The sequence below is a fragment of the Chiloscyllium plagiosum genome, chromosome 29 (assembly GCF_004010195.1).
Source record: "Chiloscyllium plagiosum isolate BGI_BamShark_2017 chromosome 29, ASM401019v2, whole genome shotgun sequence".
NCBI lineage: Eukaryota > Metazoa > Chordata > Chondrichthyes > Orectolobiformes > Hemiscylliidae > Chiloscyllium > Chiloscyllium plagiosum.
Genome location: NC_057738.1, coordinates 35,393,915 through 35,405,926, shown reverse-complemented (window position 1 = coordinate 35,405,926; position 12,012 = coordinate 35,393,915). Strand labels below are relative to the sequence as shown.

At 46.0% G+C, this 12,012-nt stretch overlaps 2 protein-coding genes across 2 annotated transcripts in view; both read right to left on the bottom strand.

Annotated features, from left to right (window-relative positions):
• The window catches only part of acad11 (acyl-CoA dehydrogenase family, member 11), a 140,158-nt gene extending 128,441 nt beyond the window's left edge, over positions 1–11,717 (bottom strand). The window contains exons 1-4 of the mRNA XM_043719516.1: positions 11,202–11,717; positions 7,090–7,237; positions 3,783–3,904; positions 784–890 (exon numbers count right to left, since the gene is read on the bottom strand). Coding sequence (XP_043575451.1) covers positions 784–890; positions 3,783–3,904; positions 7,090–7,237; positions 11,202–11,312 — 488 coding nt within the window. The 5' untranslated portion in view covers positions 11,313–11,717. The remainder of the gene's footprint in view (positions 1–783; positions 891–3,782; positions 3,905–7,089; positions 7,238–11,201) is intronic.
• Positions 11,515–12,012, bottom strand: part of LOC122564276 (acyl-CoA dehydrogenase family member 11-like) — a 14,872-nt gene continuing 14,374 nt past the window's right edge. Inside the window, exon 4 of the mRNA XM_043718951.1 lies at positions 11,515–11,550. Coding sequence (XP_043574886.1) covers positions 11,515–11,550 — 36 coding nt within the window. The remainder of the gene's footprint in view (positions 11,551–12,012) is intronic.

Below are 12,012 nucleotides of genomic sequence, written 5' to 3'. Positions count from 1 at the left end.
CTGTACGGAGTGAGGTGAGGGCGTACGGAGTGAGGTGAGACTGTACGGAGTGAGGTGAGGGCGTACGGAGTGAGGTGAGACTGTACGGAGTGAGGTGAGGGCGTACGGAGTGAGGTGAGACTGTACGGAGTGAGGTGAGGGCGTACGGAGTGAGGTGAGACTGTACGGAGTGAGGTGAGGGCGTACGGAGTGAGGTGAGACTGTACGGAGTGAGGTGAGGGCGTACGGAGTGAGGTGAGACTGTACGGAGTGAGGTGAGGGCGTACGGAGTGAGGTGAGACTGTACGGAGTGAGGTGAGGGCGTACGGAGTGAGGTGAGACTGTACGGAGTGAGGTGAGGGCGTACGGAGTGAGGTGAGGCTGTACGGAGTGAGGTGAGGCTGTACGGAGTGAGGTGAGGCTGTATGGAGTGAGGTGAGAGTGTACGGAGTGAGGTGAGGGCGTACGGAGTGAGGTGAGGCTGTACGGAGTGAGGTGAGAGCGTACGGAGTGAGGGGAGGGCTGTACGGAGTGAGGTGAGGCCGTACAGAGTGAGGTGAGGCCGTACAGAGTGAGGTGAGGCCGTACGGAGTGAGGTGAGGCCGTACGGAGTGAGGTGAGGCTGTACGGAGTGAGGTGAGGGCGTACGGAGTGAGGTGAGGCTGTACGGAGTGAGGTGAGGGCGTACGGAGTGAGGTGAGGCTGTACGGAGTGAGGTGAGGACGTACGGAGTGAGGTGAGGGTGTACGGAGTGAGGTGAGGCTGTATGGAGTGAGGTGAGTGTGTACGGAGTGAGGTTATTACCGATGGCAGAGTTGCAGTCCGGTTTCAGCCAGAGGTTCGATACTTCCACCGTATTTGTGCGCATTCTCAGCACTGGCGTTTCCTAGCAACGCCCGTGTGTACACGCCCTGCAGAAATAAAGACACTGCTGTTACAGCAACCGTTTGCATAATTGGTATTCATTGGTAAACATTGGGAGAATCCATTTGTATAAATTCCATTGATCATGGTTACGTCGCGGTAATGCCCCTGGGATAGTCATCCTGAAGACTATACGGGAATATGGGACACCCAAATCAGACACAGCAGCTGGTGAAATCTCAATTCAAATAAATAATCAATCTGAAATATGCAGCTCGTCTCAGTCATTGTGATCTCAAAACTATCATCGATTGTTGTTAAAACCCATCTGGTTCACCAAATCCCTTTGGGCAAGGAAATGTGCAGTCCTTACCGGATCCTATCCACATATGAAGAGTTTGGTGTTCAGAAGTAGGAATGTCTTACACAGGGTCTCGATGAAACAACACCTGGAGTGTTGCGCACAGTTTTGGTCTCCCGACTTAAAACAGGATACATTTATCAGAGAGGGAGTGCAATGGAGATTCCATCAGCTGATACCGGGGCTAGCAGGGCTGTCCCATGAGGATAGATTGGTTCGACTGGGCCTGTATTCACTAGAGTTTCAAAGAATGAGGTGGGGGGGATCTGACTGAAACATAAATTCTAACAGGGCTGGACATTGTAGGTGCAGGGAACATGTTTCCCTTGGTTGAGGACGCTAGAGCCAGAGTCAGAGTCTCAAGATATGGGCCAGACCACTTAGGACTGAGATAAGGAAAGATTTCTTCAGGCACAGGGTGGAATTCTCTACCTCAGAAGGCTTTGGAGACTGGGTGACTGAATATATTCAAGAAAGACATTGATAAATTTTGAGAAAGATTGGACATGTTTATCAATCTATCTTCATTACTGAAGCGCCTCATCTTTGCGCCCATTCTTGCCATATTGAAATAGAACAGATTAGAATCATTGATTATCAGCTTAAATGGTACAGGGTGGAGTTGGCTTTGTCTTAACACAATGGACTCCAACTTGGTGTGTTTTTTTCATTCATCCATGGGACATGAAGCACACTAGCCAGACCAGTATTTAATGCCCATCTGTAATTACCCAGAGGGCAGCTGAGAATCAACCACATTGCTGTGGGTCTGGAGTCACATGTAGGCCAGACTGGGTAAGGATGACAGTTTCCATCCCTCGAGGAAGTGGACCAAATACAGACAAGTGACAATGTTATCATCAGATTTTATTGAATTCAAATTTGAACCCTGGTCCCCAGACCATTATCTGGGTCTCTGGATTAAAGGTCCAGTGATAATACCACTAGGCTATCACCGCCCCATCTGGTGTAGATGAACTCTCTCCCTGCGTGTTACTCCAGCGATAACTTGAGTGAACTGTGCAGGACAAGGGGAGGCTCAAATGAGAGTCACGCCGCCTCAAAGTATATCGCACAACGTCCAAGGGGAGATACTCAGACTAGCTTTGATGGCAACTTATTGACATTGATATCGTCTCCCAACCAGAGAGGTAGCACAGGGCAAGGAGACCCAGTGTTAATTGTTAGTCATCCAATGATTGAAGCAGCACTCAGCCCATCTTCCACAATTGTTTAGATGCATTTCATAGTCCAATACACGCTCCAGTCTGCTTCCTCTCCCCTTCGTGACCAACCGCCCTTCCTGAAGAAACCCAACCCTCAAACAAACACCTCACTAAACTTCAGTAGCCCTCCATTATCTCAGAAGCATATCCTGAATAATTTATAAAAGGGACCATCATTTACAATATTGTCATTATGGTCATAGAGCTGTACAGCACGGAAACAGACCCTTCAGTTCAATTTGTCCATGCCGACCTGACCACCAAAACAGATCCAGCCCCATTTGCCAGCACTTGGCCCATGTCCCTCTAAACCTTCCTGTTCATGAACCCATCCAGGTGCTTTTTAAATGTTGTAATTGTACCAGCCTCCACCACTTCCTCTGGCAGCTCATTTCATACACGCACCACTCTCTGTGTGAAAAGTTTACCCCTTAGATCTCTTTTAAATCTTTGCCCTCTCATCTTTAACTTATGCCCTCTAGTTTTGAACTCCCATTACCTGGGGAAAATACCTTGTTTATTCACCTTATCCACGTCCCTCATGATGTTATAAACCTCTAAAAAGTCACCCCTCAGCCTCCGACGCTCCAGGGAAAACAGCCCCAGCCTATTCAGCCTCTCACTATAGCTCAAAACCCTGGCAACATCCTTGTAAATCTTTTCTGAACCCTTTCAAGTTTCACAACATCATTCCTATAGCAGGGGAACCAGAATTGTACATAGTATTCCAAAAGTGGCCTAACCAATGTCTTGTAGAGCCTCTCAACTCCGATACTCAATGCATTGACCAATATAGGCAAGCACACCAAATGCATTTCTCACCACCCTGTCTACATGACTCAAGGAATGATGAACCTGCACCCCTAGGTCTCTGTTTGGCAACACTCCCCAGGGTGCTACCATTAACTATATAGGTCCTGCCCTGATTTGCCTTTCCAAAATGCAGCGCCTCACATTTATCTGAATTAAACTCCATCTGCCACTCCTCAGCCCATCGGCCCATCTGATCAAGGTCCCATTGTGCTCTGAGATCACCGTCTTCACAGTGTCCACTACATCACCAATTTTTTGGTGCCATCTGCAAACTTACTGACCATTCAGGGTGAAATACCCTCGGTCTGGGCAGTTAAATCCCCCCGTGGTCAGTGTGTAAGGGTGCAGCAGAGATCCACAGGTAAGCACCAACAGTGGGTCATCAGAATCCCACAGCCCGTTAAACTGCCCAAGCGTATGAAGAGCAGGAGCTCCGGCTTTAGTGAGTGAAAAGTATTGTTTCCGTGCAGCCAACAGTCCCAACCCTTTCTGCATCGCAAAGGAGTGATTCCAGCCTTTAACACAGAAAAAATGTTTACCTGCAGAATGGAGGCAACTTTGAAATAGGATAGAGCCAGGAAGAAGGTCCAATTGGGTAGAGGAAGATGGAGACCTCGACAGTGGCTGTACGTAGAGATCAGCTCAACACACGATGGCATTCCTGGAAAAAAGTCAAAGAAAGCAGGAGAACCTGAAGCAAACAGTTCACTCTGAGCCCCCACTCAAAAGCCATACCACAGATCGGACCCCACTCATGTCTGTAATCGTTTGGTATGACATATGAACAAGGAATGAGAGTAGGCCACTCAGCCCCTCAGCTCTACTCTCCCATTCAGTAAGAACATGGCAATCTGACTATAACCTCAACTTGACAGTTGTAAAATTGTAACCTGACGTTTTGCTCAGTATGATTTGACTTTCTGAGAAACTTGCTGGGATCGTTATTTCAGCACCCTGTCACTTTGTGGCTTTCAGCTTGTTGGGTCAAGAGAGAGAAACCCACACACACACACACACACAGAGAGCTAAGCCATTCAGGAGAGAGGTCAGGTAGTACCTCTCCATGTACAGTGCGATGGAATTGAGGAACTCTCTCCCACTGAAAATGGTAAGTGTTTGTTCCAAAACAATTCCAACACTGGCATCCAGGTGGCAATGTGGAAAATAACTCACGTATGCATTCTACACAAAAAGCAGAAGAAATCCAACCCGGACAATTACCGCCCCATCAGTCTACTCTCAATCATCAGTAAAGTGATGGAAGGTGTCCTCAACAGTGCTGTTCAGCAATAACCAGCTCAGTGACACCCAGTTTGGGTTTCACCAGGGCCTGACCTCATTACAGCCTTGATCAAACGTGGTCAGAACAGCTGGATTCCAAAGGGGAGGTACTGCAGCAAGATCTGGTCAATATCCAGACTTGGGTTGACAAGTGCCAAGTAACGTTCATACCAGACATGTGCCAGGCAATGACTATCACCAACCCCAAAATAGAATCTAACTATCACTGCTTTACATTGAATGGCATCTCAATCTCAAACTTTCAACATCCTGGGGATTACCATTGACCGGAAACTGAACTGAACTAGCCATATAAATATTGTGGCTACAAGAGCAAATCTGAGGCGAGGAATACTGTGGTGAGTAACTCACCTCCTGACTCCCCAAAGCCTGTCCACTATCTACACGTACAAGGCAGGAGGGTGATGGAATCGTCCCCACTTGCCTGGATGGGTGCAGCTCCAACAACACTCAAGAAGCTTGACCCCATCCAGGATAAAGGCAGCCTGACTGACTAGCACCACATCCACAAGTATCCACTCCCTCCATCACCAACGCTCAGTAGCAGCAGCGTGTAGTATCTACAAGATATAGTGGAGAGATTCACCGAGGCTCCTCAGACAGCATCATCCAAACCCGCTGCCACTTCCACTTGGAAAGATGAGGGCAGCAGATACATGGAACACCACCACCTGTGAGTTCCTCCTCAAACCCCTCACCGTCCTGACTGTTACCCATCATCGCTTCTTCACTGTTACTGGGTCACAATCCTGGGACTCACTCCATAATGGTCTTGTGGGTCTCCCTACACCATTTAGTTTAACACATACTTATACCATGCTGTGCTAATTCATCTTTAAAAGAATTGTACAGGCTTGGCCGCTGCTGAACTGCAGAAGACTGCTCACCACCACCTCCAGGGCAACTAGGGAGGGCAATAAAAGAGACACCACCCACGATGCCCTCATCCCATGAACTAAGTAACTTTAAAACTTGATCATTTTAAATTGCACATTTTGACGACCAAGGATAATAAGGGAAATGGAGCAACGCAGATAGTTGGGGTTAGAAGGTTTACTTTCACTCACCAATGAAGGTGCGTGGGGGTAATGTTTCTACCCTATTGTTGTAGTCTATTTATCCATATCTCAAAGACTAATGTCTGGATTTCAATGAAATGTGGTACACAGATGGGCCACATTGTCAAGAAGCAGTGATTAGATTTTGGATAAGATGTGATTTCAGAGTTCAATCAATCACATTGTCGGAGATTGTGCAGGGAGCTTTGAGTGACAATCCCGTGGTACAGCTCAGTGCAGTTCAAGCAGCCAGATAATGGTTACCGTTTACATTTTCCTTCAGTTAAATATGTCATGAATTTCATACAAACCATTGAATGATTACAACACAAAAGGAGGACATTCAGCTCATCATATCTATGGAGTTTGTCTACAAAAGCAGTCAACTAGTCTCACTGTAACACCCTTTCCCCATAGCCCTGAACATCTTTTTCGGAAATAGTCAGATTCAAGGCAGCATTATAGTGCAGAAGGAGGCCATTCGGCCCATAGTGTCTGCTTTGGCCATCCAAACGCATCATGACTTGGTGCACATTGTGTTACTCTGAGTGTTTCTCCCTTCCTTTCCCTGGCTCTGATACAAGGAAATCCCACCTCAATTACTCAGAAATGTAAATAAACTACAAATGGAGGAAGTTCCCTTGCACTATCATGGAGAGAAAGTCTCATATCCACTTTATCTGCAATACTGTCATAATATCAGTAAATTCTCCCAGTTGCCCCCATTTAGGGCCCTAATGATGTAAATGTGACCTCGGGGGAATGTTCCTACCCTTATATTAGATTCTGTACAGTATGGAAACAGGCCCTTCAGCTCAAACTGACCCTCCAAAAGGTAACCCACGCAGACCAATTCCACTGTCCTATACTAACCCCTGACTAATGCACATAACACTATGGGCAAGTTAGCATGGCCAATTCACCTGACCCACACATCTTTGGACCGTGGGAGGAAAAACACGCAGCATTCAATTCCCGCCTCAGGCGACTGACTGTGTGGAGTTTGCACGTTCTCCCCGTGTCTGCGTGGGTTTCCTCCGGGTGCTCCGGTTTCCTCCCACAGTCCAAAGATGTGCAGATAAGGTGAATCGGCCATGCTAAATTGCCCGTAGTGTTAGGTAAGGGGTAAATGTAGGGGTATGGGTGGGTTGCGCTTCGGCGGGGCGGTGTGGACTTGTTGGGCCGAAGGGCCAGTTTCCACACTGTAAGTAATCTAATCTAATCTAATCTAAGTGGGGAGAATGTGCAAACTCCACACCAACAGTCGCCCGAGGTTGGAATCGAACCCAGGTCCCTGGTGCTGTGAGGAAGCAGTGCTGACCACTGAGCCACCATGCTGCCCCTTAAGAGTGCATTGTGAAACCATCCTGACATGCTCCCCGCTAATGTTCCCAGTGCTTCCCCACTCCCCTCCAAGATCATGCTCAGAGCTGGTTAGGTTAGACAATACTGGAATATGATGCCAGTTACATCTTTAGTAACTTACCCTCCACGTCCTGAATGGCGATATCATTGCTACATCCTGGGAAGGGGGTTCCACTGGGCCAATAGAAAGGCATACAAGCATAGGCCAGGTCAGCAATAGGATTCCCAATGGTGGAGAGCTCCCAGTCCAACACAGCAATGACTCGGGCCTAGGATTTAAATACATCACGCCTAATGAGTGAGAAAGACAACTAAACACACACATGTTGTGACTATTTGTATTATCTTATGTATCACTTTGATGCAAGATGAGGAGAATGTGATCTACTCTGAGGGTTGGGAGTTGGTTTAGTTCAGTTGGCTGGACGGTTGGTTTGCAAAGCAGCACGATGCTGATGGTTCAATTCCCATCCCGGTTGAGGTTACCAAGAAGGACTCTTGCTCTGAACCTCTCCCCTCGCCCGAGGTGCGGTGACCGTCAGATTAAACCGCCACCAGGTGTGTCTCTCTCTCTCTCTCTCTAATGAGGGCAGCGCTATGGTCTGGTAAAACAATGGCGACTCGACTCTGAGTGTTGTAAACCTTTAGAATTCTCGACTGCAGACATTCAGCCTTTAAGTATCATTAAGGCAGAGGTTGACGGATTTCTGATTGCCAGCGGCATCCAGGATTATGGGGATGGGGTGGGCAAAAGGTATTGAAGTGTTTGATCACCCATGATGGTTTTGAATGGAGGGATTGGCTCTATGAGCTGAATGACCTAGTCCCGTTCCTCTATGTGTGCATTACGTAGGCAACTTTCAAAACCGACAGGAACAATCTGGTCTCTCTCTGCCTTTGGGAATTTGTAAAGAACAGAAAGAATAGTTAGAGGAGAAGACCATTCAGCCCATCGAGCCTGCCCCTCCACTCAATAAGACCATGGACTATCTTCTACCTCATCCCCACTCTCTAACACTACCTCCATATCACTTTATATCAAAAAACATCTATCAACCCCTGCCATGAATGGACTCAAGAACTGAACACTCCCTATTCTCTGGGCCAGAGAATCACAATGATCCACAGCCCTTTGAGTGAGTTAATTTCTCCTTCTGCCAGTCCTTAATGGTCACTCTCTTTTCCTGAGATGGAGAGATGTGTTTCAGACTCCCCAAGAAGGTGAACCATTTTTCAGAGGCCACCCTGTCAAACCCCTGCAACAACATATATTTATCTATTAGATCATCTCTCATTCTTCTGAACAGCAGCCAATAATGTCTGGTCCACTGAACTGCACTTCATCGATCAATCCCATCATTCCAATATATCAGTTCACTGAACTTTTCTTGCACTCACTCCAGGGGAAGTATATCCTTCCCCTTGGGGCAGTCTGGTGGCTCAGTGGTTAGCACTACTGACTCACAGCGCCAGAGACCCGGGTTCAATTCCCATCTCGGGCGACTGTCTGCGTGGAGTTTGCACATTCTCCCCGTGTCTGCGTGGGTTTCCTCCGGGTGCACCAGTTTCCTCCCACAATCCAAAGATGTGCAGGTCAGGTGAATTGGCCATGCTAAATTGCTCATAATGTTAGTTGCATTAGTCAGGATAAATAAAGGGGAATGGGTCTGGGTGGGTTGCTCTTCGGAGGTTCGGTGTGGGCTTGTTGGGCCGAATGGCCTGTTTCCATACTGTAGGGAATCAAATCTAAACTACAGTAAGGAAACAAATCTACAGACTACCCTCAAGGTTTAGCTCCTGTAAATCACCAATCACTGACGGCTATGAACTGGAAGAACAGCAGACTAAGTGAGGACTATAAGGTCTTTCAAAATATGCAAATCTGACACTATGCTTTGAGAATTTGAACATATGACAAGTTAAGGCAAGAGGAGCTGGTGCATTGGGAATGTCACTGGACTAGATCCCAGTTGTTTTCAGAGGCCACCCTGTCAAACCCCTGCAACAACATATATTTATCTATTAGATCATCTCTCATTCTTCTGAACAGCAGCCAATAATGTCTGGTCCACTGAACTGCACTTCATCGGTCAATCCCATCATTCCAATATATCAGTTCACTGAACTTTTCTTGCACTCACTCTAGGGGAAGTATGTCCTTCCCCTTGGGGCAGTCTGGTGGCTCAGTGGTTAGCACTACTGCCTCACAGCGCCAGAGACCCGGGTTCAATTCCCATCTCGGGCGACTGTCTGCGTGGAGTTTGCACATTCTCCCCGTGTCTGCGTGGGTTTCCTCCGGGTGCACCAGTTTCCTCCCACAATCCAAAGATGTGCAGGTCAGGTGAATTGGCCATGCTAAATTGCTCATAGTGTTAGTTGCATTAGTCAGGATAAATAAAGGGGAATGGGTCTGGGTGGGTTGCTCTTCGGAGGGTCGGTGTGGGCTTGTTGAGCCGAATGGCCTGTTTCCATACTGTAGGGAATCAAATCTAAACTACAGTAAGGAAACAAATCTACACACTACCCTCAAGGTTTAGCTCCTGTAAATCACCAATCACTGACAGCTATGAACTGGAAGAACAGCAGACTAAGTGAGGACTATATGGTCTTTCAAAATATGCAAATCTGACACTATGCTTTGAGAATTTGAACATATGACAAGTTAAGGCAAGAGGAGCTGGTGCATTGGGAATGTCACTGGACTAGATCCCAGTTGATGGTCATACTGATCAAGACAGATCCCAGAGTGAAACCTGGCTTGATAGACCATAAATGTTATCTTTGTAGTTTGCTTATCTCGGCAATCAGTCTCTGAACATACTTGCATGAGGCTGCTAATGTAATTTTCACAAAAGAACACAAGTTCATTCCACAAAAAAAATTTTACACACATAGACACTCATACAACAACTTAACAGCAAAAAGAAACATTCAACCCTTTTCCTCGGAAAATCCCAATAAACTTTGTAATTTCTTCCTCAAATTACTCTTTTCAGCTTTTCTCCCTGAAGTAGCTTAAGACTCTTTCCAATTATGAAAATCTGGTGACTTCTACAAACTCTAAAACTGCCCTCTCCTTGTCTGAACATAACCGACTAAAAGCCCCCACTCACCTGTTTCTGAATAAATGATTTTTTATTCAGCAATTAAATAGCTCTGACCGAGGGGGGCCAGGTTTGAGTCCTGCTTGCTCAAGAAATGAATCATAACAAAGCTGATGATTTTGTTTCTCCAGACTTTCGATTTTTTTCTAATCAACCTGTTTAGGTCTGGAGCAGGTGGGACTTGAACCCAGGCCTCCCAGTCCAGGGCTAGGGACTTTACCACTGTGCCGGAAGAGGGCCCTCATGACAACTCTGAACAGGTTGATAAAAAAATACCTTCAGCAATTAACTCCCCAGATAGCGGTTTGTTTCATTTAGCTTACTTGGAAAAGCTGTCTTTAATTTACTGGCCACGATGACCTTCCAATCTTTGTTTAAAAAGGTCACTTTCACATAACTGAAACCCAAATTCCATTTTCCTCCAATTCCAAATCCAAACACTGTTGAGGTAGGTTCAAATCCCACCTCAATAACCATACTGGATTCAAACTCAGTTTGTAAAATTTGGAATCGAAAGTTAGTCTCAGTTAATGACGAAAGTGATACTATTATTGATGGTTATAAAAACCCATGTGGTTTGCTAATGACCTTTTGGAAAGGAAATCTGCTGTGGTTACTTGGTCTGGCTTACAAGTGACACCAGACCAAGAGCAAGTTTTAAATCATGAGGGCCCTAGATAAGGTGAATGATGAGGGGCTTTTCCCTAGTGTAGGGGAGTTCAAAACTAGTGGACGTATTTTTAAGATGAGAGGAGAAAGATTTTAAAAAATCATGAGGGGATTTTTTTTTACACAGAGAGGTTCATGTATGGAATGAAGTTCCAGAGGAAATGGTGGATGCAGATACAGTTACAACACTTAAAAGACATTTGGATAAGTCCATAAATAGGAAATGTTTAGAGGGAAACACGCCAAGCGCAGGCAGGTGAGATGAGTTTAGTTTAGGTTTATGGTCTGCATGGACTGGGGTTGGACCAATGGGTGTGTTTCTGTGCCATATGACTCTGTTAAGTATGACTCTACGACTCCAAAATGCTCTCTGAAAAGATCAATCAGTTCAGGGGGCTGGGATCAAATGGCCAGCGATACTCCACACTCAATGAAAGAATAAAAGAGAGAAATGGGTCACCTGAGTGGGGTGAAATACGAAGTTCTCGATTCGGAGGTCACCATGGACTATCACTGCCTCCTGGTCATTATCCGGTAAATTGTTGATCAACCACTCTGAGAGCTTCTCCATGGCAGGAATATCAGCAGGAGCGGCTGCTTTATACTGCGCTGTCCATGTCAATACCTGTGTCAGGGGGAGATCATTCCACTTAGCTCCAGGCCGCTGACTGTACGTTCAAACAGCATTCATTTGATCAATGCAGCCCATTCTCAAACACAACTCTCAGGGTTACATCAGTGCTTTGCAAATCATTTCCTGACCTGCTTCCATTTTAATATTTGCAAGTGAATATAACCCTGAACATCACCTAAAACAAGACACGTATAAATCTTAACGGAACACAGAAATTGCTGGAGAAACTCAGCAAGTCTGGCAGCATCCGTGGAGAGAGAAACAAATGTAATGTTTCGTGTCTGGTATGAATCTTCCTCAGAATAAACACGTCAGTTGAGTAAGACTCAATTTCTCCAGAATTAGCAATTTGATAGTACAGAGTATGAGTATTGCTGAAATAAATCTTCACATGTATAAAATAAATCTGTATGTTATTGATCAACATATAACGATATACCATTTCAATAACACAACCAATACTTCTAAATTAATTTGCAAAAAGTGTTGATGTTTTATCTGCTCATGTAGTTTTCAGCTAATCTTACCACAGTCCCCAATGACAGCATCTCAAACATACAATCATCATCAAATCCTTACACACCCTCCGCTGCCCCCCTTACACACCCCACGACACCCTCAAACACCCCAACGCCCC